This window comes from Rhinolophus sinicus, chromosome 1 (genome assembly GCF_057876585.1).
Source record: "Rhinolophus sinicus isolate RSI-liver-muscle chromosome 1, RSI-T2T, whole genome shotgun sequence".
NCBI classification, from domain to species: Eukaryota; Metazoa; Chordata; class Mammalia; order Chiroptera; family Rhinolophidae; genus Rhinolophus; species Rhinolophus sinicus.
In genome coordinates, this window is record NC_142501.1 from 35,319,812 (window position 1) to 35,346,724 (window position 26,913).

General features: G+C 34.2%; 1 protein-coding gene across 2 annotated transcripts in view; it reads left to right on the forward strand.

Annotated features, from left to right (window-relative positions):
• The window catches only part of PDE3A (phosphodiesterase 3A), a 273,155-nt gene that overhangs the window by 242,830 nt on the left and 3,412 nt on the right, over nucleotides 1–26,913 (forward strand). The window contains exons 6-15 of one of the 2 annotated variants that reach the window (XM_019738322.3): nucleotides 207–372; nucleotides 3,334–3,419; nucleotides 5,969–6,123; nucleotides 7,548–7,685; nucleotides 11,555–11,666; nucleotides 17,014–17,127; nucleotides 17,279–17,478; nucleotides 19,137–19,340; nucleotides 20,031–20,186; nucleotides 21,997–22,255. In XM_019738322.3, the coding sequence (XP_019593881.3) occupies nucleotides 207–372; nucleotides 3,334–3,419; nucleotides 5,969–6,123; nucleotides 7,548–7,685; nucleotides 11,555–11,666; nucleotides 17,014–17,127; nucleotides 17,279–17,478; nucleotides 19,137–19,340; nucleotides 20,031–20,186; nucleotides 21,997–22,255 (1,590 nt within the window). Of the gene's footprint in view, nucleotides 1–152; nucleotides 373–3,333; nucleotides 3,420–5,968; nucleotides 6,124–7,547; nucleotides 7,686–11,554; nucleotides 11,667–17,013; nucleotides 17,128–17,278; nucleotides 17,479–19,136; nucleotides 19,341–20,030; nucleotides 20,187–21,996; nucleotides 22,256–26,913 lie in introns of both variants that reach the window. The other variant, XM_019738312.3, reaches the window with a different exon arrangement.

The window sequence follows — 26,913 nt, forward strand, 5'->3', positions numbered from 1 at the left end:
CAGATGGTGGCATGCAGAGGAGGCCAGCCTGGTGGCCTGAGTACTCGTGTGGTCCTTATTGAGTTAAAAGGAGCCCACGGTGAAGTTTAAGAGTTGCAATATTGCATTCCAAAGACATTTGTTTTGACTTAAAAACTCTCTTTCTTTCTCAGGTGCCCTTGCTAAAATTTCACCTCTTTCATCCCCCTGTTCCTCACCTCTCCAAGGGACTCCGGCCAGCAGTCCAGTCAGCAAAATTTCTGCAGTGCAGTTTCCAGAATCAGCCGACACAACGACTAAACAAGGCCTAAGTTCTCACCGGGCACTAAGTTATACTCAGAGTGCCCCTGACCTCTCGCCTCAGATACTGACTCCACCTGTTATATGCAGCAGGTAAAGATTTTATGTTGTTAACTGGAGTTTAACAATAAAACGGATACTGTTTTTCTTCTTAGGGGCCCCCACCAGCAGTCCACACAGATGTGTATATGTTTGCCAAAGTAGTTGACAAGGAAGTATAGGATAATGTGATTTGTGTTGGATAGGCTATATTTTCAGTGGTTTTCTATTCATAGAAAGTAGAGTCCATATGGTCCATACAGCTCATCTTTGGAGGTGATATAATTTGTTGTGTATTTTGTTTGCTTACCAATAGAACATATACAAAACATGTATTTGAAAAATCATATGAAGTAATTCATAATTTGCTATTTTGTTGGAATAGTGTTTATTTGTTTTCCACAGAGAATTTTATATTGATTTTAAAGGCATTTCATCTTAAGTTTGTAATTCACATTTTACCACTTTAAAAATGTGCGAATAACACATGGCACATTATGGCTGGACTCAAATGGGTCCCAGAATGCAGTTAAACAGTTGCTTATACTGCTCTGTTATGTCGAAATACAATTAGAAAGTGTTGTCTTTTCACAGAGGATTAGAAAAAAGGGCCTAGCATGGCAAGACTAATTATTTTGCCAACATTGTCACTAAGGCAGAAGTACCTCCTCTTAATGATTAACGTAGTTCATCTCCACTAATAGCTTCATCTCGAATTGATCTTAAAGCTTTTCAGTATCTCTTTAGGTAGAAAAGAGTTGTGTGTTTTTAAACTAAGTATAATCATGAGAGTGCCTTGAATAAAATGTTTCTTTTCTGAGATTAATGAGGATAACCATTAGAATCAATTAGTTATGCAGTGGTCTTCCAATATCACATGTTGTTTCACAGACCCAAATGTGATCAATATATTCAGTTTTAAACTTCACAGATTTCATTTTCAGATCCTTTGTTCATAAACTCTATAAGCTAAATGAATGCTTTTTCATTTTATAATTTCATTTTACTTCCTTTCTCATTATAAATATTTTTATAGGGAAAATCATTTTGGTTGGTTTGGTTGTTTGCCCATGGCTAGAGTAAAACGTTATTCTACCGTCCAAAAGTTATTCTGCTGCCCTCTCTGTGACAGCTTTTTTAATAAAATAATTTTTGTAGGATATTAATTCCACCCCCCCAAAAAAAAACATGATAAAACAGACATATTTCCCTTTTAGTGATTCACAACACACATCACTTTATTAAAAGCTCTGAGAAGTCCTGCAAAAAGAAAACCTCTTATTTTTGTTCCATCTAGTGTTTTCTGAATTTATTTGACCACAGACCCAATTTCTTTAGGTTAACTCCCAATAATTGCCCATGAAGCTGGCATTTGGTGGAACACCCTTAAGAAACATTTTTTTGGGTTTGCATCCTGAGCCAAGATGGAGCCCAGTGGAGTAATCAGAATCGAGGATATCTGCTTCAGGTGTTTCTAGGGAGACTGCCACTGTGGGCTTCAGACTTGTGTGAAATAAGTCACCTAAAAAGAGGAGAGAGATGGTCAGAAAAATACTACCACTCCTATAGCTTTCCTCATTACAGTCTACTTTTTGTATTCTTAGCGGGAAAAATATAATGGGATTTTTATTAAAAAGATTTTAGAGAAAAACAAGGCAATTTCACTGCCTGCTTGCTCAGTAATGTTTATAAAGCCAGTAGTGTGTGTTTTATTTGTTTGGGCTTTATAAATCTATAATTCAAACCATGTTTTATTATTGCCTTGAAGGCAGCCACCCATGTAGGCACAAAGAACTCCAGAAACACACGACTAATTATTGTGGTTTCCCCTGCTGAACTCTAAGGGTTTGGCGTTGAATCCCAGTCTCTTGGCTGCTGGAATGTCTATGCAACAAGCTGTTTTATTGGCATAAGTGGTAGTATATTTGAGCTACTAACATAAATGTTCCTTTTAAGTATTCTCTTGCAATGAAAAATCTTAAAACTAATAAATTCTACTTCTACCGAGTTTCATGCGAGAATGTAAGCACATCATTTGCATCTACTTTCTTTTTCCTTTTGTTTGGTCATTTTCTTTTGATTTCCTAAATCAAACTGATGGGATTTCATAATCAGAAATATTTTGCATGTGAGATGCTTTTCCACTTACCTACAAGACTTGAAAAATAATTAACTTAGGATGAGAATACTCTCTAACTAGAAAGTGCTTATCTCTACTACACATATAAACACAGTTCAAGGGAAAAAGTGATGTGACGTTTGGTATATTAAATTACAGACTCTCACTCACTTCTCTTCCTTTTAGAGTGAGTAATCTGTGGTTAAATAAATAAACAGAAACCCTCTGAGACCCATTGTGATATTAGGCAGAAGGAAGGAACCCAGAAGCAAAATGCAGAATGAAAATCTAACCATGAAGTCTCTAAACAAGATAAATGAAAGGGGAACTTGCCAGGCCATTGTGGAGTTACTTTTTAGTTTACAATGCAGTCCAAACTGTTGAGAAAGCAGAAGGATCCTATGTCCTCCATCCTCCTCTGTTGAAGAGCCCTGTCCACTTCTCAGGTACCTTCATTTTTCTCAGGTACGATGTACCCCTTTTGCCTGTTTTCCTCAGCTCACGTCCTATGTGGTAATTTTAAATTCACCCATCATTGAAATGTACTACTTTGTTTACCTCCTTAGGGCCTTAACAGGTAACTGATCGATCTCAAAAAAAAAAAATAATAATAATAATGATAGTAATTTTTGAGGCAAACAATACAATTAACATCCTATTTTATTTTCTCACATGCAATCTTTTCTTAAAGGGCTCTTTGGACATAAAGTGTCTTAAGCTATAGAAATATTAGGTTGGTGCAAAAGTAATTGCAGTTTAAAAGGTTAAAAATAATTGTAAAAACCACAATTACTTTTGCACCGACCTACTGTCTGAATGTACTTATAGATGGTGTGTGCCTATGATTTTTTTTTAAAAGAGAGGATATACTTAAAAGTTGTTCCAATATTTCTCAGCTGTGGCAGGCCATATTCCCAGGGGAATCCTGCTGATGGGCCCTTGGAGAGAAGTGGTACAGCCCTTCGGACACCGAGCAGAGCAGGTAACTCTTTGTTAGAATTCTGTTCTTCAAAATGGAAATTGCTTTATTTTTCCTCTGATCAAAAAGACAATATGTTACTGATTTTTTTTTTTTTAGATTAGAAATTTAAACAATGAAAGAAATCAAAATCATCCATAATCCTACTACCTAGAGTTAATTATGGGTAAAATTTTGGTGCAGAGCTTCCCAGAATGTTCCCATATATCTATACACAAACATGCATATTTTTAAAAATAATGTATAGAACTACACATATTGTGTATAGGACTATATAGAAATGTTATTTTATCTTGGATATTGAAAGGTCATCCATGTTAGGGTACTCTCTGGAGATTTCCATGGCAGATCCTAACAAATGACCCTGCTTAGATCACAGTACTTTTTCCTTGACATAGTATGATGAAGAGGTTAAGAACACAGGCATTGGAGCCAGATTTATATCATGATTCAGCCACCTACACATTTGTAATCTCTGTGCCTCAGTTCCTTCATCTGTAGAATGGGGATGATAATAAAAACTACCAAACAGGATTGTTGTAAGAATTAAATTACTTGCATCATGTAAAGCATTTATTATAGTATCTGGGTCACTTAAATAGTTGGAGTTTGCTGCCATGACTATAATAATTTTTATTTTTACTGATGCAATCCTAGGGACTTGTTTTGTTAGTGCTAAAAGTTCAGAAGGTAGAAAAAATGGCTTCTATGAACTATAGACTTTAGGGTGATGGAGTCACTACTTAAGAATAATTCTTAATCATTGTTCTGAGCATTTCTTAATATACAATAAATATCGATTGCCTATGACAACGGTGTACTATGGCAATGTACAAGGTCAGGCAACATAGGCAAGGAAAAATTGAAAGGAAAATTCTCTGTGTGGCCATTACTGATATTGATACAGAATATTGCCTTTTCTATGTCCCTTATCTTCTCTGACTATTGAAGCTGATAGAATAAGGGGAGTATTTCCTTATCACCTTTGTTGTCTCATATAGAGCTGTGGCCTTTTAATGTGCTTCTTCATTTTTTTCTACAAATTCTAGGATTGAAACTTGTCAGTTATATTTTCATACTGTGTCTGATTCAAAGATAGAAGCAGTTGCATGAGAAAGATAGAAGAAAGATGGCTCCTTGGTAAAGTCCTACAGGACACTTCTGATTGGGATAGGCTATATAACAAACGCTATTATTCATTAGCAACTTAAGGAAAATCAGGTCTTATAGTAAATGGTTGAGGACAGAACAAACCTGGAATATCCAGAGCTATCTTGAAAAAGGAGAACAAAGTCTGAAGGAACACATCCCCTGATTTGAAAACGTAAACTACAGTAATCAAGATAGTGCGTTGCTAGCATAACAGTCAGCAAATAGGTCCAGTAGAATAGAACAGAAAGCCCCAAATTAGACCCCTAGCTGAATCTTCATTGAATGTTTGATAAAGATAGCAGAGCAATCCAGGGGGGTTGGAAAAAAAATGAATTTCACTCCCTACTTCACATCATATGAAACTTTACTCTGAGATGGACCATAGATAGACCTAAATTGAAAAGTTAAAATAATAAAGCCTCTGAAGGAAAACACAGGAAGCTACCTTTGTGACTTTAGGGAAGGCAGTGATTCCATAGGCCGTGGAAGGTGATTAACCATAAAAGAAAAAAAGAAGCTAGATTTCATCAAAAGTAAACAATATAAAAACTAGAGTCAGACTTCAGGAGCTCCAATTTAGGGGACAGAATTTACCAGCTGTGTGCCTTGGGCAATTTACTTATCTAGCGTTTCTGTGCCTCAGTTTCCTATCTACAAAGCGAGGATAATAGTAATGCAGTAATAATACCTGCCTCATAGGATTGTTGAGAGGTTTAAATGTGTTAACACAAATGAAGTGCTTGTGATGGTATCTGCACATAGGGAACACTGACTAAACTTCATTCAGGCACATTATTCAGCTGTGAGAAGATTTTTGAGGTTTTTGCCCCAAGGGTAGATTCTTCAGACATGTGATATTACCTGATTGGTCCTCTAGTTAGTGCATAGTTTAGTGCTGACTGAAATGGGAGACAGTGGAGAGAGGCAATAAGGAAGGAAGCCACAGATTCCTGGGAATCGAGATTGGCTACATAGACTCTTTCATGCTCTTGAGCACGTACTATTGTTCCATATTCTACAAACTACTTTGTTCTTGGGTGTCAACTCAATTTCTCCCATCCATGTGCCCATTCTAGAGTTAGTGTTTTAGTCAGCTACTAGGTAGTTTAGTGTGTTGGGGGATGAATCAGGGAAAAAGAACTATAAAATCATAGGGTTTATAAAGGTCTGAACTACTGATCTAAGTATTATTATTGAGGGCTTATTGAATGCCATACAAATCAAGTCGTAATTCTATCCATTCTATTGGATTATAAAAAGTGTGATTTCTACCCCCTATAATCCTATATTCTTGGTGTGTAAACTCATATATTTACCACATGTATTTTAGGAATATTCATTTAACTGGACCCCTTTGTTTGTTACAAGTTTCTTAATAAGCTTTTCTCTTTCAACTTCAGAGGACACTGCTCAAGTTACCTCTGATTATGAAACCAATAACAACAGTGACAGCAGTGATATTGTACAGAATGAAGATGAGACCGAGTGCCCAAGAGAGCCTCTGAGGAAAGCGTCGGCTTGTAGCACCTACACACCTGAGACCATGCTATTCCTGGTAGCCCCACATCGCTTAATGCATTCGTTTATTTGAGAAATTGGCTTTTGTTACAGAGATTGGCTTAGAAATAGGTCCCTGAATCATTAGATTTACAAATATACCTCATTTGGATTACGCATGTATTATAGCCCTACCCATATGCATCCATATAATTTTCCCTATCCCAGTTTTATTGATCTCTTAATGATTCTGTTATTCAGGGATTAAAAACATGAGTATTTGTCTCCACAAATGATTACAGATGTTTCTTAACCAAATCTAAAAGTATAAATATGCATAGGAAAACTGAATTATTTCATTCAGCAAAGTAATATTTTATAAATATCAATCAATCAATAAACTGAAGTGTGCAGTTGTCTTAGGGCTTCAGCTGCTTTTTTTTTTTTTTCTTTCTAGAACCTCCTTGATTTAGAAAGTGAGCCAATATTTATTTTCTTTGTTATATTAAATCAGTTTTACATCGACACTTGCTACCCAATAAATATCTTTTAAGGAATTATTTTGTGTGTTTAAAGAGATCCATTTAAAGAGGGTAAAATTATGTTTGAGTCTGGTTAATTTTGGGTAGGCAGCAAGTGGTAGAAAATAGTTGATCGTCAGGTGATTATCAACAAATTGCTATTACCATTTTTCTTTTACGTGATTTACCATGTATACTTTTAAATCAAAGACATTTTCAGATAAAATAATTCAGTGTTTTATTATCCTTATTATCTTTCTTTTTTCTTTATTCTTTTTTTTTTTTTTTGTAAATGTACTCTTAAGAATGTCCTCATTCGACACCAGTTATAAAATATCTATGCATTTACATGTTGCGTGTTTATTTGGAAACTGTACATCACATATGTTAAATTAAAATCCCTAAAAAATGTGGCTGTTGTCATTCCACAGAATTAATGCTGATTTTGAAGCAGTAATACAAATTTGACCAATAAGACTATGTTGATTAACTCCCCTTCCCCACTCATGGGTTTCTTTTGAGAGATAAGTATAAGCCAGGAACCCTCATCCCACAAAAACTTATATAAACATATAAAAAGATAAATTTACATACTATTTTAAAGTGTTCTGAAGCCCTTGAATCTTTATTTAGGAACCCCACAGTACATTTAAAAAACAGTTATGTCAACTTATGAAAGAAACATACATTTTTTTGTTGTAACATTTATGTACGAGCAATAAGCAGGCACCTAATATTGCAAAATTCATGGTCTGAAACAACATCAGGACTTTTTCTCCTTACTTTGAAGTCAATGTCTTGTTTATCTTGATTTGTTTTAAAGATCACCCAGTTACCCATTCACCCTGAAGTTTTAAGTCATTTATTTCAGATAAACTCAGTTGTTGAATTGAACTTACCAAAGCATAAATTGCTTTGTAGAAAAACTGCAGGTTGTTAAAATGTTTTATCTTTATTACAGGACAAACCAATTCTTGCTCCTGAACCTCTTGTCATGGATAACTTGGACTCAATTATGGAGAAGCTAAATACTTGGAATTTTCCAATTTTTGATTTGGTGGAAAAAATAGGAAGAAAATGTGGCCGTATTCTTAGTCAAGTAAGAAATGCATTCATACACATGACTTTAAATGTAGACAAAAATATTCTTGGTTGGTTACAGCTCTGTACATGCTTGACACCATAGTGGTATTGGGCAGAGAAAGGAAATTTTATTACCCAACATTCTGTAGATTCCTTGGTGGTGGGATAACAAAAGTAATTGGACCTTCACATGAATAAAATACCATATCCTGCAATTAAAATATGTATTTGGGGCGGGGAGCAAGCAGGGACACACAAGCAAGATGGGGAAATGATCTGAAATTCATAGAATTCAGCAAAAGAAAAAAGCTGACACAAGCCCTCAAAAGAAGAAAGCTGACTATTAATAAACAAGCACTAATTTATTGTAATGATTTCCATTGACTATTTTTTCTAAACTTTTAATATTACAGTGCTTAGGCCTTATCAAAACTAATATATTATGCAGAAATATCTTTCCCCTGTACAATAGGAAACATAACAAATAGAGTTATGGGAAACATATCAAACAGAGTTCTCTGCATTTTAGTATGGAACACACCTTTATGTATCATAAATATAGAATGCAAACTATTGCTGCATAACAAGACTTCTAGTATCTTTCCTTAAGCTAGACTATTTTCAGGACTTCCCAGATAAAGAAACATCTGTTTCCCTGAGGGAGAAAAAAATACAGAAATTAAGAATCTGAACATGCTTGCTCTAAACAAGCAAAACAAAACAGTGGATTCACTCTATTATCAAACACATATCAAAATAACACTCTTAACTAAAGGGGAGGATGCAATAATATGTATCAGCTTATTTAAAAATGTTTTAGGTGAGTTCTTATATATTGAATAAATACCAAACTTGATAATATAAAACTTAGGTGAGAATTCAGGACCCAGATTCATTGGGGCCACGAACACATTGGTGCAATACACTCGGAGAGAAATCACTTATTATACTGATGTCTATTCTGAGCATCAGAGAAATGCTTTGTTTGGACCTCTCAGCAAGTATGTGAGCTGGGAATTTCGGGGTGAAGATCCCTGATCCATTGAAGTTTGAAGGAAGACAGTAGAGGGACCTTTTTCTCTATCGCTCAGTTGCACAAACCCGAAGTATTAGTCTAGTCTTCAAGAAGAAAAATATGGCCCTGCTTTAAAGGAACTTCCATTCTAGTTGGGAAATGAGATGTATGTCAGTTCAACGTACTGCTCACAAAAGAATTATGCTAAAATGATTGATGAAACTCAGAATAGACATCAGTATGAAACTCAGAATAATTACAATGTTTATATAATATGCAGTCATTATTGAATAGCCTCTGCCAGATGCTGTTCTGACCAAGGACTGAAATTAAGGACTAAAATAATAGCCTTTGGTCTTTCATTAGGAATTAATAGTCCCATTCCTCTCTTCCTTTCTCCTCAGTGCTAAACAAGATTTTGTTTTGTTTTGTTTTGTTTTAATGCCACCTGATCTTGAGAACAGCTTTAAGGGCAGCCATTTGTTTCCAATCCCCTTAGCCTCACACCTCAGGGCTCCCTCTGGGAGGTTTTATATCCCACTTTCTAAAACCCTTTGTAGATTGTGACTCTGAGGGAGAGATTTTTCCCTGAAATATGCCTGTAATGGTGCCACAGGAAGACATGGCGGTGGGCCTTGAGTTCTTTCTCTTTTACTGGAGGGAGTGTTTGCTGGTATGGAGAGAAAAATCTCACATTTTTTTGTATTCGATATATATACCATAGATTCCCCAAATTCTGCAATTTAATCTTCTCAGTAACTTTGATGCAGATGTATACATTATATATATATATATATATATATATATATATATATATATATATATATATATATTAATCTCTATTGTATAGAAGAGGAGACTGAGGCTTACAAGAGGATATACTATTCATCTAAAACCATATAGTAAATATTGGATTCGTGATTTGAATGTAGATCGATCCATAGCAGAAGTCCAGCTCTTTATCTTCATTTAAACTGCTTTTCAGTGCCCCCTAAAATATGTCTGCTTATTATAGCTTTAAACTCTCCAAATGGAGAGTGAGCTAGTAGAAGAGTGGTTATCGCAGTTGGTTTTACAGCACAAGTGACAGGGTACCAAATACCATTGCAGATACCTGGCTCCCCTTGAAGTTCTGTGAGCTGGGGAATTAGAGGTTGGAACTTGACTAGCTTTGCAACAAAATGTTTTCTGAGAGTCATGGATGTGGGTAGACATTAGAAAGATTAGAGACAATTAACGATTAGATTTTGACAAAATTCATTAATGTATTTTTTCCAGTCATCTTTCAAAACTAAAATAAATATATAACTACATGATCCTTACTATATCACTGTTTATTTTTCCAATTTACAGAACATTAAACTTTTTTAAAATGCAGCTTTATTTGCCTTGCTAAGTAGAAATTTATGGATTTCTTTCCCTTTGACTTGAGTTTATAAGGATAAAAATCATGAAATTTTTACTATGTGAAAGGCTTTTATTTTTTTCTTTGCTTTTTTTTTTTTTTTTTTTTTTTTTTACCTTAGTAAGACCTTAGGACAGCTGAAATAAATTAACTTGAACATTCCAAGAAATCACCTTTTGGCTGGAATTACACAGAAAAAATCTCACTTCAAAAGACTTTCAAAGACACATATATGCAGTAGAAATGACTTCTCAGTCTCAAGATACTGCTTGCCTTCTTGATGATTTTCATGTTTAACAAATTTAAAAGGACATCATTCAGATTTTGGAATAATGCTTACTTTTTTCAGTTATGAATATTTACCTGGTTAAAGGTGGCGTTTATCTATGAGTTGGATTATTGGTGGTTGATTTTTAACAGCTTATTGGTGAAAATTCTCCTACTTTAAAATCATACTGTAAAATATCCTGTTGTTTTAATTTTTCAATTCCTCTTTCAAATGTTTTAAGAGAATAATAGGAAATTATAATTATTTGAAATTCTAACAACATTGCTTTTCAAATACTGGTGATAAGATGTGAAGCAATTAAGAGTACAAAATCTGAACCCAAAATGCTTAGTTTGAATTCTGGTTCTGATAATGTGTCAGCTGTGTGGTCTTTAAAAAGTCACATGACCTCTCTGTGTTGCAGTTGCCTCTGCTTTCAAATGCTAATAATTAACAGTAGCTATCTCAGAAGGTAATGTTAGGATTAATTATATGTAAATGATTAATATATATATAAACTGCTCAGAGCAGGCATCTTACTTATTAAATGCTATATATATGCATATTTATATATGCATATATATGTGATTAGTCCATATTTAAGCTTTCTGTCATTCTTTTATTAGTGCTTATAGTATGCACTATACAATTAATAATTTACTAAGTTTTAGTCTCTAGTTATTCGTATCACACAAAATTAGGTGCTTTGATATCTTTCTGTAGTGTATATTGTTTTTTGGTTGTGTTTTTCTTCGTTTGTGTCTCTATCTTTAAAAATAGATTATATACCCCTTGTAGTCAGGGACTACAAAGGTTAGGCACATAGCGGTCTTCAGTATATATTTATTGTCCTCAATAAGTGTCTCTACCAGCTGTAAATTAATATGTTCCTTTTCATTTGTTTATGTCTAATACACACCCACAGATGCCTGCTTTTTATTAATTTATCCTTTTTATTTGTTCAGTTTCTAATTTCCTATCTCAAATACACTTAACAGTACTTACCCTAAGGGGGTAAAATACAAATAAATGAAATTCAAATTTCTTTATAAATGAATCATTGTTAAATTTATTTGTATATTGAAAAATTGAAAAAAAAATCTTAATAAGGCCTATCCAGGAATAAAGTAAATCAAGTGGAACAGGATTAACCTTTCCTCCTTGCATGTTTTTAAGGCTTTGTCTTTTTTTTTACAGGTATCATTCAGACTTTTTGAAGACATGGGCCTCTTTGAAGCTTTTAAAATTCCAGTTAAGGAATTTATGAATTACTTTCATGCTTTGGAGATCGGATACAGGGAAATTCCTTGTAAGTATAATTTTTTTTGTGAAATAATACTTTAAATATCCATTGAATTTGCCATGGGTAATGGGATATTGAATCATTAGCAGCTAGCACAGAATTACACCTTGTAAACATGACGTAGCCACATGGTATAGCAATCAGAATAGCCTATGTTAGAATCCTGGCCCCTTCACTTATCAACTGTAGGAGAGCCTGGGTCTCACTTAACCTCTGCATGCCTCATTTCTTAATATGTAAAATGGGGGTCTTAATACGTAATAGAATTAGTATGAGGATAAAAAGTGATAACAATTCTAAGTGGATTATAATAGTGCTTTTCATATACTAACTGTAATTTAAGTGTGTGCTAAATAAATCATTAAATTGTTAAATTTATTGCTCATTTTATAATGTACTCCTTTTATTGAGTGAATTCAACTTTTGTTCTGGCATCTGACAAGTTAAATCACCAACTATTGAAGTTTCAATATAAGATAAACCTGGCTGGGGGTAGAGAGACAGAAGGATGATGGTCTGAGGAATAAACATAAAAGAGGAGACATATGGAAGTAATTGTGGAGAAATTATTAGAAACAATTTAAAAATCAGATAAAAATGAAGTCCAAAGGAAAAGACACAACCAATATTCGAGCATATGAACTTTGAATATTGTGAGAATAAGTTTGTAATTTATAATCATGAGAAATTGGAAGAGGAGATGTTACACTATATTTTTGATATGTAGCATTTCAGGTAGCATCAGCACACATAAGTAGAATTGTCCTACATGCTGCACAATATATGGAACTGGGAAAAATGTCCATAAATCCAGTCAGTAAAATTGTGGAAATGTATAGAATGATGTGGTACTTTAGAAAATAAATGCATAGAAAGAAAAATAATACTCAAAAATAATATATTAGCTGGAACATGTCTTAGAAACATGCTGTTTAAAACATGTTTTAAATTTTAAATTTGTTTTTATGTACCTTAAACTTTAGAATCCCATGTCTTTTTGTAGTTGAAAAGAGCCTAAGTTAAATAAAACTATATGGAGACAAATAAAGCACAGGTATTTCCCGAAAGGGGTAGTACTTTAACCTAATGATTGATTATTAACATATTTGTTTTTCAAAATGCCTTACACATGCTACATTGGAATGAAAATATGCAGCTGATGGTATATGATAGGAAAAGAGAATGAAGAACAGAATCTACAAATTAGATTTGTTAGAGACTATAGGACCAAAATGGGGCAAAATAGGAAAGTGGGAGTAGAAGAGAGAGGACCTTAAGAACACAGGGCCCCTTGGGAAAGTCTGGCCAATGGGTTCATAGAAGTTGGAAGAGAGATATGAAAAAGGGGTAGCTTGAAAAGATTTCAAGATAAACCTTGCTTTCTTAATAACATTTTTCCAAGACCCACCCTGGTTGGACGTCAGTGATTAACATGTGTTAGAGATTTCTGAAAGGTTGAGAAGTTACATAAACTTTTATAGAAAGGAAGCCACTTAAACACTAAAAGACAGCTAGTTACCAGATGATATTTACAAATTAATGTTATATTTCTAAATATAATCAACTGTAGACAAGTTCCATTGAGTAATTGATATAACAATTACTAAATTTTCTCTAGTATATCATTAAATCATAGGGGAAATTGATCAGTATTTAAATGTAAAAAGAAGTTTCCAGATTCTATATTTTATTATTAATTTTTACATTTTCTTATTACATTTTTATATGTTACAAGTGAATAGACGCTTTTCCTGAAATAGTGGTTTCTTCACTCCATGTGAAAATAATTTGTTATAATAAACCTGCTTGTAATTTATTAGAAATCCCAGACACTTTCCATAAAGGGAATTTATTTATGTTTTCTCACAAGCTTGTTAAGCTTCATTGGTCATTATTTTAAATAATATTACCTTGCCTATGGTAGGGCTGTAAATTGATACTAATGTGGATAATTATTAAAAGATTTGTTCATTATTAATTAAAATTAGCACACATAAAAATGTGTTGTATGTTTACTTATTTTAATATTCACTCCTAGAGAGCTATATTTGATATGTCTCTAGCTAAGTAAACCTGTAACTAAATGAAGAAAAGCCTAAGAGTAACCAAAATAGGGTTAGATTAACTTTAATAGGACAATAACCTAAAGTTTTAGAAATTAAATTTTATTGAACTTCTAAGTACACTCTTAAAAGTTTCCAAGAGAAGAGGGAGAATATGAAAGCTTTTAAATTTAGACCCAGAACTCATACTAAAATTTGAAGAATCTAGATTTTAAAATAGACATAGACAGGTAGATAGATACTAGATAGATAGATAGATAGATAGATAGATAGATAGATAGATAGATAGATACTAGATAGATAGATAGATAGATAGATAGATAGATAGATAGATAGATAGATGATAGATAGATAGATAGATAGATAGATAGATAGATAGATAGATAGATAGAAAGATGTGAGAGAGAGAAAGAAAGGGAAAGGAGGAAAAGGGGAGGGTGGGAGGAAGGGATGGAGGAAAGGAAGGAAGGAAGAAAACATGCTTGTGTATCCTACAGAAACCTGTCAATCCCCTACACTGATCTAGCTAGCTTCTTTCCTGAGTACCTTTGCCCATGAATTGGTCACCAAGAGTTAATGGTGACAGCAACAGCAATACCAGCACTTGGCACAATACTTGCATATGTGCATGCAAGTAAATATTTGTTTAATAAACATGTTATTGACTACTTACAAGGCAGATGATTTTATATCCTGCTTAAGTGATAGTGACAGTGTAATTCTCCTAGATCGACACATATACTAGACTTCTATATTTTTTAAGGAGTTAGGATTGATTAATTATTGTTATATATGGTACATTTGAACAAATACACAAAAGCAAAAGGAATATTTTTTCCATATACTTTCTTTCCAGGTTTTTTAATCAAGATTATACTAGCCTCATGAGTTTGGTAGCTTCCCTTCATTTTATGTTTTCACCACTACATTATTTAGATAGGATTGTTGGTTCATTGAAAGTTTGAAAACTTACCTTCTGGACCTGGACCGTTAGGTGGGGAACATGGCAGGAAGCAACACAGCTCAAGAGCTGCAAGTTTGCCCGTACTTGGTATTGTCTGTTTCTCACCCCCAAACAAGATCTACCAACACTCTGATACTGCCCACATCCACCCTGCGATGCTGGGTGCATACACAGGTTTCTTTGACTTGCAATAGCAATGATAATTACTTGTACACAGTAATCTTCCCAGATTGCGACAGGGAAAAGCACTCTCAGAAACTCTCTTCCAACATATCCCCTAACAGGAACACCCTCTGCCCAGGCTGCCATTTTCTTCCTTTATTGGGTCATCACTGTCTATTCCCTCCCCAAGAACTTAGCATGGCTTTTATTTTAGCATTTCAATTCTATTCTTACAAATCATTAAGTGAAAGTTGGTGATCTGTGCTAATTCCCCATCTTGTTCTAATAGCAGTAGTATATGTGAATGATATTTACATTAATTGTAAGCTTACTATATATCAGGTACTCTAAAATATGTTCCTTTCTATAATTCTCACAACTGTGCTATGGAATAGGCGTTATTTTTAAGATAAGGAAATTAAACTTAAGAGTTTTAAGTAACTCACTCCAGATAACACAGCTAGTGAACATCAGAGCAGATACAAAATCAAATCTGTCCTAAATCCAGAAACCACCAGCATGAGCAACTGTATGACACAGGTAGACATAAAATATAGTTGTCTTGAATTACTTGAGATTGTCTATACACAGAGATACAGACTCCATTTTTAATAAAATTATTCTTTGAAATAATAGATAATATCTATTATTTCTAGTATTCACCTCTAGCAATGACACAAGGCACAGGTGTTGTTATTTCCTCCTTGGGAGCCTAACGAGATCTGTTTCTCAAAACTTTTCTGAAGATGTCCTCGCATGCCCTCACCTAGCCCCTCAACTACATTTCTGGATTGTTTACCTAAGATTTAGCTACATGTGGTCACCTAAAGATTGACTTCTAACAGTTGCCAGAATTGGAGGAAACAGGCACCATCTACCTACATCCCCTGTGTGCCACCAACACCACCGATATAGTTTCTTCTTTCTTCCCTGACCAGGGAACAGGTGTTTCTTTCAAATTCCCATTAACATTCTTGTTCTCTTCTATTTTCTCTTCTCCTCATCTGTTCACTATTATTCAGAGATGTAATCTGGTATACAGTCATGAGCCACATAACAGTCTTTCAGTCGATGACAGGCTGCGTATAGGTCTGATGGTGGTATACTGTAGAGCCTAGGTGTATATCTAGGTGTGTTTAACTGCACACTATTATATTGGCACAATGACAAACTTGCCTAACAATGTATTTCTCATAAAGTATCCCCGTCGTTAAGCAGCCCATGACTGTATTTGAGAAGGAAAGTGTATCATGGTTGTTCAGTAGAAATAAAATGCATAAAGTAATTACATTTAGAATAAAGCCTGTCAATCAATAAAGTATTTGGAAGGGCCAGATGGACAGGAGAAAACTTAGAAGAATTGCACCAGATGAAGGAGAGCCAAGGGCACATTGGGCCTTTGGTCACAGTTCAGTAGAAGCTGAACTGCACGTATAGACTACACCCCCTTTCATGACAATGACATTGTAACGAGGGGATTTGGTTTTCCCATCGTTTTCACTCTTCTAAATGGCCCAGCTCCCCACATTATTGTCTAAATAGGTATTTATTTTTCCTTTTAGATATTTTCTTTAACTTTATTCCCAAATCAAAATTTCTAGATCAGAGAACATTATTGATTTTGGTTTTGAATTTGCTGTATGGATTCAATCTGCATATAAAATGTATTATTTATTTTTATTATAGTGTTTTAAGTTTGATATACGAGACTACTACTGTGTTCTATTCACAGATTGTATTTGATGAAATATTGAGTGACATAGACCATTCCTCTGACCTAGTTGAAATGTCATGTGTCTTTCTTTTATTCTGGTACTCTGCATAGTCTTATACAGGAGCATGGAAATAGTACAAGAGAAAGTATTACAATTGTTGCACATAGTGAGTTTCCTATATATGTTAGATTTCTGAAAGACCCTGGATACAGAGTTTTCCACTTCAGACATCTGTATGCATAAAGAACATTGTGGGTTTTTTCTTTGTTATTCTGGATATTATGGAGTAATGGAAGAGTAAGCCAAGACTATTTGTTCTATAATGTTTGGCTGGCTTTCACTGGGGTATTAAAATGTTAGGACCAAACTGTTTATCCAGCAGATGGCACTCTTAGTCCTTGGACCCCAAAGCTCACAAATTAATGACTGTTCCTTTGTGTTGGTTACAGACCATAACAGAATCCATGCCACCGACGTCTTACATGCTGTTTGGTATCTTACTACGCAACCTATCCCAGGCCTCTCAACTGTGATTAATGATCACGGATCAGCAAGTGATTCAGGTACATGCTGAGTACATCTGTGCCTCCTTGGAAACTATGGGAACAAGAGCTTTTTTGTTTTGTTTTTTGTTTTTTTCAAAGGAGGTCAAGACAAATGATATCAATTTCATACTTTTTTAAAACTTCTGTTACTTTTATCTTCCCTTTACAGATTCTGACAGTGGATTTACACATGGACATATGGGATATGTATTTTCAAAAATGTACAATGTGCCAGATGATAAATATGGATGTCTGTCTGGAAATATCCCTGCCTTAGAGTTGATGGCACTGTATGTGGCTGCAGCCATGCATGACTATGATCACCCAGGAAGGACTAATGCATTCCTGGTTGCAACTAGTGCTCCACAGGTAAATCTTTTGATTTTGATTAGGAGAAATAATTCAATTGAGAGATTTTCCTGAAGAAAATTAATTTTATAAATTTTACTTCTAATAGACACCAAGTGAATATGAGCCAAACTATATATTAACCCTGAGATAAAATGCTTAGAGATCACACTAACTTTGAAAAGATAGTATGGTTTGTTCCAAGTTATCAATTGTAGGTATGCCACTTCATTCCCCCTGGGGATCACTTTTTAATGTTCTTCTGAGGAAGTAAAAGGACTTGGATTCATGTTGATGAATTTCCTCAACAAAGAAAATCCAACCTATACAAAAGTCCCTTTCTGAAAACATTAGAGAATCAAATCCTTCTTGGACTTTTAAGAATGTAAGGCTTCTTAGTATATAAATCTCATTCCTTTGAAGTATATTTATTATAACAATTATGATTCTTATGGCATTTATTTTGGTTAGTAGGAATTAAAAATCAATTTACTTTATCTGAGGGAAATTTCTTTCTTGAACATAATATTCCAAAAACAATAACTTTAAAACAATTGATCTCAGCATCTGTTTAAATTTAGTCAAAAATTAATCACTAAATATGTAAATATCTTCATCTATACAGTTAAACTTAGTAAGATTTTCTTTTATTTAATCAGCTGGCCCATGATATTAAAGATCCAAGGTCCTATTTTTCTTTCTAGAGGATCTAGAGGCCAATCTGGTCCTCTACTCTTTTTTTTTTTTTTTTTCTTGTTTGCTATTTGTCCTTGCACCCCATTCCCATCCATTTCCACATCCTCTCTTATATTCTAGTCTAGAATTTTCCTCTCTGTACAATAAAAAAGTATCCTGATTTTTTTCCCTGAATCCCTACTTTAACTTCTTTCATTGTGTCCTTCATACACTAGTATTATTATTTTTCTAAAGATAGTCATGCAAATCCTCTTGCCAGCAGCGTATACCATTCAAATTTTCCTATACGTTTATGCATTTTTACTTACCTCAATATTAAGTTTGATTAATAATAGCCTTTCCTTTTTGTCCTTAGGCCTTTTTTCCTCTCTCCTCTACCTACCTCACTAATCTTCAAGCATTGTTTAGGCAGCATCCTCTTCTTCTGCATCTTCCCTCAGCGTTATTAGAAAATTTCAAGCAAGTAGATAATGACTGTATACCTTAGTTACTAGGTAGAGGTGATATTTCCTATGGCTGATTGTGGGGTGTGAATGTTTTAAATTATGGGCTTCTCATGGATTCCGATCCTCTTTATTAGTTAAATGTGTTTACCTAAGGAGAGGTCATTCTTATTCTAGATGCAAGAAGTAGTTGAGTTACCTCTTAGGAATATTAATACATATGCATGTTTTTATGGTTAAATTCCTGTGCCCTGCAAAGAACTCTAATAAAATCTAACTCTAAACCTCTCACTTGCATGTGTTTGGAATAAAGTTTCAAGGATATGAAGTGTATTTTACAAAAGAAGGAAATTTAACCAAGAAAAGTAATCAACAGTCACTGTGCAGCAATAAGTGATTTTTAATAACCAGCAGTCACAAAATTACATTTCTGCGTTCCATGAAAAATGAGAATTCAAAAAGCATTACATATTTTCATTTGTTTTTGTGATTTTTTTTTTAACTTAAAAAATTGAACTCTTTACTCTCTTATTTGCCTAGGCGGTGCTCTATAATGATCGCTCAGTTTTGGAGAATCATCACGCAGCTGCTGCATGGAGTCTTTTCATGTCCCGGCCAGAGTATAACTTCTTAGTTAACCTTGACCATGTGGAATTTAAGCATTTCCGTTTCCTTGTCATTGAAGCAATTTTGGCCACTGACTTGAAGAAACACTTTGACTTTGTGGCCAAATTTAATGCCAAGGTAACTATATTTGTACCATTCTTCAATTTATGGCCACATTGAAAGATGTCATGAAACTAAAATGTTGAACAAAACTCATTGCTGTCACCTCTTATATGTCAAAAGAGAAAATGAAATGCAATGTTTAACCAGAAGCAGGTAAATAGGCATTGGTCCCAATTTAGGAATCTGAGAAATTGAAGTGCTAGCTATATATGGTATACTTAGTGCTGCAGATGAATAATAAAGTTCTACAGACAAATAATTAAAACCACTGTGTTTTTGTTTAATTTTATTTGCTCTTATCTCTGTGGTTCACTAACGTAAATTATCTGGCAGTAGAAAAGTCAAAACGCTGAAGCAAAATTTCATAAATCAAAATAAATGCTTAAATGTTAACTCAAGAAAATTTCTTATTTGTTAGCTACATTTTTAATACTAATTGATAACATTTGCTAATTTTAAATAATATTTATTTATTTTCAATTCCATAATTAAAAATTGTCCATCATTTATTATTTACTTTTTTGATGAACTATTTTACTGTTTATGCGAGCCAGTAACATTATTTTAAATAGCTGAAAAATTCCCTTTACTTGGTATTCTGATCTCCACATGGTAGGAAGACAATAAATATTGTATTGTTTGTTCTCCTGTTCAGCTTTAGCTTTCAATGAGGCAAAACACATTTTAACTTTTTCCCTCAAACAGGTGAACGATGATGTTGGAATAGATTGGACCAATGAAAATGATCGTCTACTGGTTTGTCAAATGTGTATAAAGTTGGCTGATATCAATGGGCCAGCTAAATGTAAAGAGCTCCATCTTCAGTGGACAGAGGGTATTGTCAATGAATTTTATGAACAGGTAATTGATTTAACTGTTAATCCATACCTAAGGTGCTCAAAACTTCACCAAAGCTTCCAAAAGCTGTGAAAGGGTGATCAGTCTCTTTCATATTCACCCTAACATCGAAAATGTGTTGGCCAATTTTAATCAGAGGATAAAAAAAATGATTTAAAAAATTGGACTAAATTGTCACCATAAAAACTCTAAGGTAAAGTTATTTGCAAGTATTTTGAGAGAAGATGTTGAAGTAAAAAGACCCAGAAGAAGTAATAGAGACATTAGGAAAACCACTGAAATATTGTTCTTTTACAAATTTTATAATAGAAGCCACTTTAAATGTATATATATGAATATATACTAGATTAATTTTGTTAACTTTACTAACAGAGTTAATAACAGCAGTGTATGAAAAAGTTTTAAAAAGGAGCCATTTTATTTGACATGAGACTATGAGAGTTAGCACACTACCAAAAAGCTACACTTGAGAAGATCTCCCCCACATTACCCTACATGACCAGATTACACTTGAAACTTTGTGTTTAGTGCTGTGAATCACTCTCTTAAGAGGAATCTGGAGGTAGTGGAGCATGTGTAAAGGACAGAGATCAGTGACATAAAAGCACATGAAAGAAGTGAAGATATTTACTCCAGGGGGAAATAAAGGTGATATAATAACTATCTTCAGAGACTTAAAAGATTGACACACAAATTTAGGATTAGGTTTATCATGAAGTTGTTGTGGAGATTAAAGAGGGTAAATTATGTAAAGTACTTGACTCAGGATCTGATTTATAAGAAACATTAGATTCATCTTCGTTTCCCTAACAATGGTATGAATCTAACCAGTTTATAGAAGTTATGGGGAGATGGATATCAGGTCAATGTCAGAAAGAAATTTATATTGCTAAAGGCATCCAGAAATAGGATGAGGCACCTTAAGAAATAATAAATTGTCTGTCAATGGATATATTTAAAGTGAGATTAGAAAGAACTTTTATGGGTATTATACACAAGATTCATATATAAAATAAAAAGTTTGTGCTAGAAAATAGTGTATTTCCTTTTCTAGGGAGGAGATTAATTCACAATCCTGTCACATTGAAACACAGGAAAAACATAAATAAAAAGGAAAATCAACTTATAATAATTTCCAGTACCTTGACATAACAGTTGTTGACATATGGTATACTTTTTTATTAATTTTGGTAGATAACTTCAGGTTAACAATCTGATTTTTTTTTTCCCAGAAAGGTTTGAAATAGTTCAAAATAAAAACGCTTATAGAGTGATCATATTAAACATATAGAAAAATATGAAGTAGAAACCATATAATCACAGAAGATACAATTCAACCAAAAGCTGGAATAAGGTAGCAACTTTAATTGAGCAGTACAGTATTTGAAGATTTCTGGTAGCCATGGCAGAAAAAAGAAAACATGGTAGATTATGTATTTGCTTGATAATTATTCCCAGCATTTATTTTATGATGCATTTATACTCTAATATAAGGTACACTGACTGAGATAAGAAATATCATCTACTGCGACATTAAACCATTTCATGAATTTCCCCTTGATCAAGTACTAAAACCTCAAGGTCACAGAAATGGTAAATTAAAACAAAGCATTTCTGTAGGAATCTTCGTAATTTGGGTAGAATCTCTCAGCAGTTAAGAGTGATCATATTGGTAGATAACTTCAGGTTAACAATCTGATTTTTAATATGATCACTAAAAAATATTTGCAAATTTGAGCCACCAAGTGAATGTTGACTTTACTTGTATTTTAAACTTTCTGTGTCATTTACCTTTCTGCATTCCTATTTCTAGGGTGATGAAGAGGCCAGCCTTGGATTACCAATAAGCCCCTTCATGGACCGTTCTGCTCCCCAGTTGGCCAACCTTCAGGAATCCTTTATCTCTCACATTGTGGGTCCTCTGTGCAACTCCTATGATTCGGCAGGATTAATGCCAGGGAAATGGGTGGAAGACAGTGATGAGTCAGGAGATACCGATGACCCAGAAGAAGAAGAGGAGGAAGAAGATGCACCAAATGAAGAGGAAACCTGTGAAAATAATGAATCTCCAGGTAAGTTGTCAAATCTATGTCTAGGTTCAGATGAGTCTTATGTTTCTCATGAATCACAAGCTTTGAGTCCAAATATCATCGGCTGCATTTGATTATGGTTAGTGCCCTTCCCCAATATCAAAATAAGAGAAATTACAGTCTTGGGATCTGTAATAATACCATTTTCATCCAAATATATGTTCTCTGTCATGAAGTAAAAAAAAAAAAAAATAGTTGAAGCCTATTCTTCAGAGTATCTTAATGGTTTAGAGATGAAAGGAATTTCAGGTACTATGTAGACCAACTATAGGCTTTGTCAGCTTGTTTAGAGGAAGACTCTATAACGCAGTATGAAGTAGTAATCACTCGTTTATTCAGCAAATATTTATTGAGCACCCACTCTGTGCCAGGCATTCTTCCAGGTACTGAAGACAGAGCTGTGAACAAATCAGACAAGAGAGTAAATAAATCCTTGCCCTTTTAGACTTATATTCCAGTGGAGTCACCAGGCACTAAGTAAGATAAATCAGTAAATCTTTAGTTTGTTAGGTACTGATAAATGCTAGAATAAATTTTTAAAAAGGTGAGGGGATAAGAACTTAAAATTAAAAGGATAAAATTTTAGATAAGGTAGCCAAATAAGAGAGATTTTTACAAAGTTTTAAAGAGACCTGAAAGAAGTGAAGGAGTGACCCATAAAGATAGATATGGAAAGACTGTTCAAAGGAGATGGGAAAGCAAGCCATGGAAAGGTTGTGAGGTGGACTGGCTAGGTGTTCAAGGAGGATTAGGAGAGTTGGGGTTGCTGGAGCAGAGGAAAGAGGGTAGGGAGCAGTGAGGGGGGGCAGATGATACATTGTTTAAAGGTAGGGTTCTGTATGTCACAATATGGAGTCTGGCTTTTACTCTGAGTGATATGGGAAGCCATCAGTGTTTTTAAATAGAAGAGTTCATTGATTCAACCTACATTTTAACTGGATTTTTTCAGCTGCTGTATTGACAATATTCTTGAGTTTAAGGTAGGAGAAATGGTGTAAGTTGGAGAATGAGTTAAGAGGCTCTTGTAATTATCCAAGTAAGACATGGCTGTGGCTTTGGACATAGTGACAATAGTGACAGTGAAAAGTGGTCACATCTGGTCGTTGACTTGGAGTGCATAATGTAGCTAATCTAATCCATTTAATTTGACTATAAAAACAGACTTTTTTTCTTCACATCTCAAAATATTCTCTGCTATTTCACCTGCTAATAGCATAATTATGAAAACTCATAACCCTTACAGTGACATTGCATAAATACTGTTTCGGTGTTCATGAGAACATAATATATGGCTTCTATCTACCTTCATAGATAAATATCGTACAACCGTAATATTAATATTTTTGAAATCCCTTACAAAATATTACCAAGGAAAGATGTTCTGATCATTTGTTCCTATTTTTTAGCAGTCGTGAAAATGCATGACTTGGTTCATTTTGACTGTCTAGTTGAACATGGGTACCTCATATGAAGTACCTGGTTATAAGCTCACATAAGCCAAGATAAGAGTTCATTATTAATTATAGACTGATGAAACAGGCATTTGCAAATTTGGCTTAAGGTCAGGTTTTTGCTTAAGTTCTATCCTATAAACTTTGTACAGAATGGAAGGGGGAAATCAAAAGTTGTTTTCTTCAATGTTCTCTTATTAAGGTAATTATAGTTTATTTCTCTGATGCTTATAAAAAGATTTCTTTGGAAATTTTGTGCTGATTTTGGGAGTCAGAGGTTGGTACCAAGATTTGGGATCCATGGGTTATTTTCTCATTCGTTCATTTAATAAACATGCGTTAGTTTTATTTTTTTCACTTTGTTTTCATCAAGGGAGCCAGGTAATTTGCTTTATAAGGACAGGACAAATTTTCCACTGATTGATATTGGAAAGTCTTGTCGGCTTAGCCTCTGGTAAAGCTTTGTTTCCATGGGCCCTAACTGATTGCTATTTGAACTCAAACACATTGCAAACCACACACATAATCTAGGCATCAGGAACTGAAGAACCCAGGCCAGGAGATTTAGCAGGCTCAACTGGTGAGGGTTGGCTTTAGCCCTAAATGCGACAACCAAATATTTGATTCCTCCCTGTTCTGTAAGGTTGGGTTTCCATTCTGACTTCCAGATTCTAATGTGTTACTCTCTTGACCTTCCCCTTTTTATCAAGCTCACTAAAGCAGCAATGAGAATTCTGTGGATTCTGTTTACTAATGACTTCTAAAAGTCAACTGGCCACCTTATATTAAAATTTAACATATCAACAATAATTTGATACGATAGCTTTTGAAAAATGATCATCTTTGAAGTATTCCTTTACAGCCAAGAAAATGATAAGTATTGGACAGTGTTAATTTTTAGTAAAAATGGGCCCCATGGATTAATGGAATTTTAGGAATGGAAGGGGAAACAATGATCATGCAGTTCAACTGCCTCCTTTTACAAAAGACTAAACTGAGGCTCAGAAGTTTAAGTAACATCCCAAGGTGTAGATGGTTTCTGCAGAACCAGAAAGGAAGCCCTGATCTCCTCATTGTTAACTCCATTGCTATTTACTCTTATAATTTTAATTTCAGAATTCATATTGACTGTGATGGTTAACTTGATTGAGCCTGAAACTTAAGATTTCATAAAAAATTGTATTAAATATGCACTGATAATTTCAGCAATTTGCAAAACTTGGAGATCTCCCAGGAAACATAGAATAAAATGTTTCAATATGGTATCCTAGGAAAAGAAGGCTTTTCCCTACCTCGTAATTAAATCTGAAAGATTCCTACAGCGAACTAAGAGGTTTATAATGAAGTACTAAGCTGCATGTAGAATTTGAGCAATGAAAGGCTCTTTGTTCTCATTTCAAAAGGTTCCAGTGCTGAACAATTTGGCTCCCGATACAGGCATGTTTTAGACCACCTGCAGACTCTAATCTACGCAAATTTATTTGGTACAAACTTTCTTCTACGTCACCTCATTCGGTTTAATTCCAGAGAGGTTTATTGCTAGTGTTAAACAACATTAATAAGAAAACAGCTGTTCTCATGGGGGCTGCCCTGAAAAGAAAAGGAGAAAAAATGAGCCTTTGTTAGCTTCTTCCCGATGAATACACTGCCATGAAAGTGAAATAATTACCTTCAGCAGTAGAGTGTTTCCTATAACCATGATTCAAGTCTGTCCTTCAGCCTATGGTCATCTGCATGTAACTCTCAAGTCAAAAGATTAGGTTAAAAAGTATATTAACCTTTTAATATGTCTTAACAGAAACTGATTTGTACTTCACTACAACAAAAACAAAGTAGAAATAGACAAGTGAATAGCTTTGGCAGAAGATTGTTTTAGAGATTTGCTTTTAAAAATCTAATGCATTACTATATTTTATTAACTTGGATAAAAAAATTGAAATTTCTTTAAATTTAAATATATATATATATACATATATATATATATATGTTTGTGTGTATGTATATCTATCATCTATCTATCTATCTATCTATCTATCTATCTATCTATCTATCTATCTATCTATCTATCTATCTATCTTGTTAAGAAGCTTTCAAATGGAGAAACTGATGTCATGCTCCAGGGCCCATGCCCTTGTGCCTGTAGGAACGCCGCTCACTCTGCCTGGAATGCTACCAACCCCTTCTTCACCCAGTGTGTTTAATTCTCATGATGTACAGCTCAGCTCAGGTGTCCTGTCAGTTGAAAAAAATCTTACCTATTCCCCCACAGGTTTAGTCTTTTGTGTTGCCGTGGTTTGATTTGTCAGAAAGAAATTGCACCACACACTTGTTATAAATGGTAAGATGTTATTCAAGACTATTGAAATAGGGAAGAAAAAATGAACTCACCTCTATCTAAACAAAAGCAGGAAAGTTTTTAAGTGCTGGGACAAACTAGTGCGAAAAGTACTGGAGGACCTCAGAGGGCATTGGTCAATGTGATTAGGCCATTTGTGCTTGCTAATTGGTGCTTGTTGAAGTTAGGTTTCCAGGTCCTTGAGAAAGATGTTCCTGTGTTATAAAACTGGGTAGGTGCTGGGAGATTTATATATTCTACAAAGGGGCAGAGAAAGAATTTGGAGTTTCAAGTTTAATCAAGTAAATGCTCTAACAAAAGAGATGTCAGAGACCTACAGACCAAAAGAAACCTAAAGTTTAGTCAAGCTGAGGGCAACATTAAGACCATCTTGGTCACATGCATATGTCTGTCATAGAAAACAACATATGTATTTCATTTCTTTGTCTTCTTTGCTCTCTTTGTTATAGACTATAAGCTCCATTCAGGCAAGATGTGAGACAAATTGGTCTCTGTTTCCATAGCATCCCAAAACCTGCCTGTCAGTTTGTAGGTGATCAATATATGTTTGATTGATAGATTCATTTCATGAAAAAATAATGGATACAATATATTTTTTAAATTTTTTCTTATGACTATCCATTCCCTCTGGAATTTAATCAATTTAATAATTTTGTTACATGATTTAAAAGTAATTCATGATAATTCAATTGCATGTCCTTTTTCTGAACTGTGTTTTAAAAATTGATCTTGTTTTATAAAGTGCAAGAAATTTCTCTGTCATATTTAATAAAACCATTGAAGCAATCATTAGCATGTCCACAAAAATTTTGGTGTATGACCTCCAAGAGATC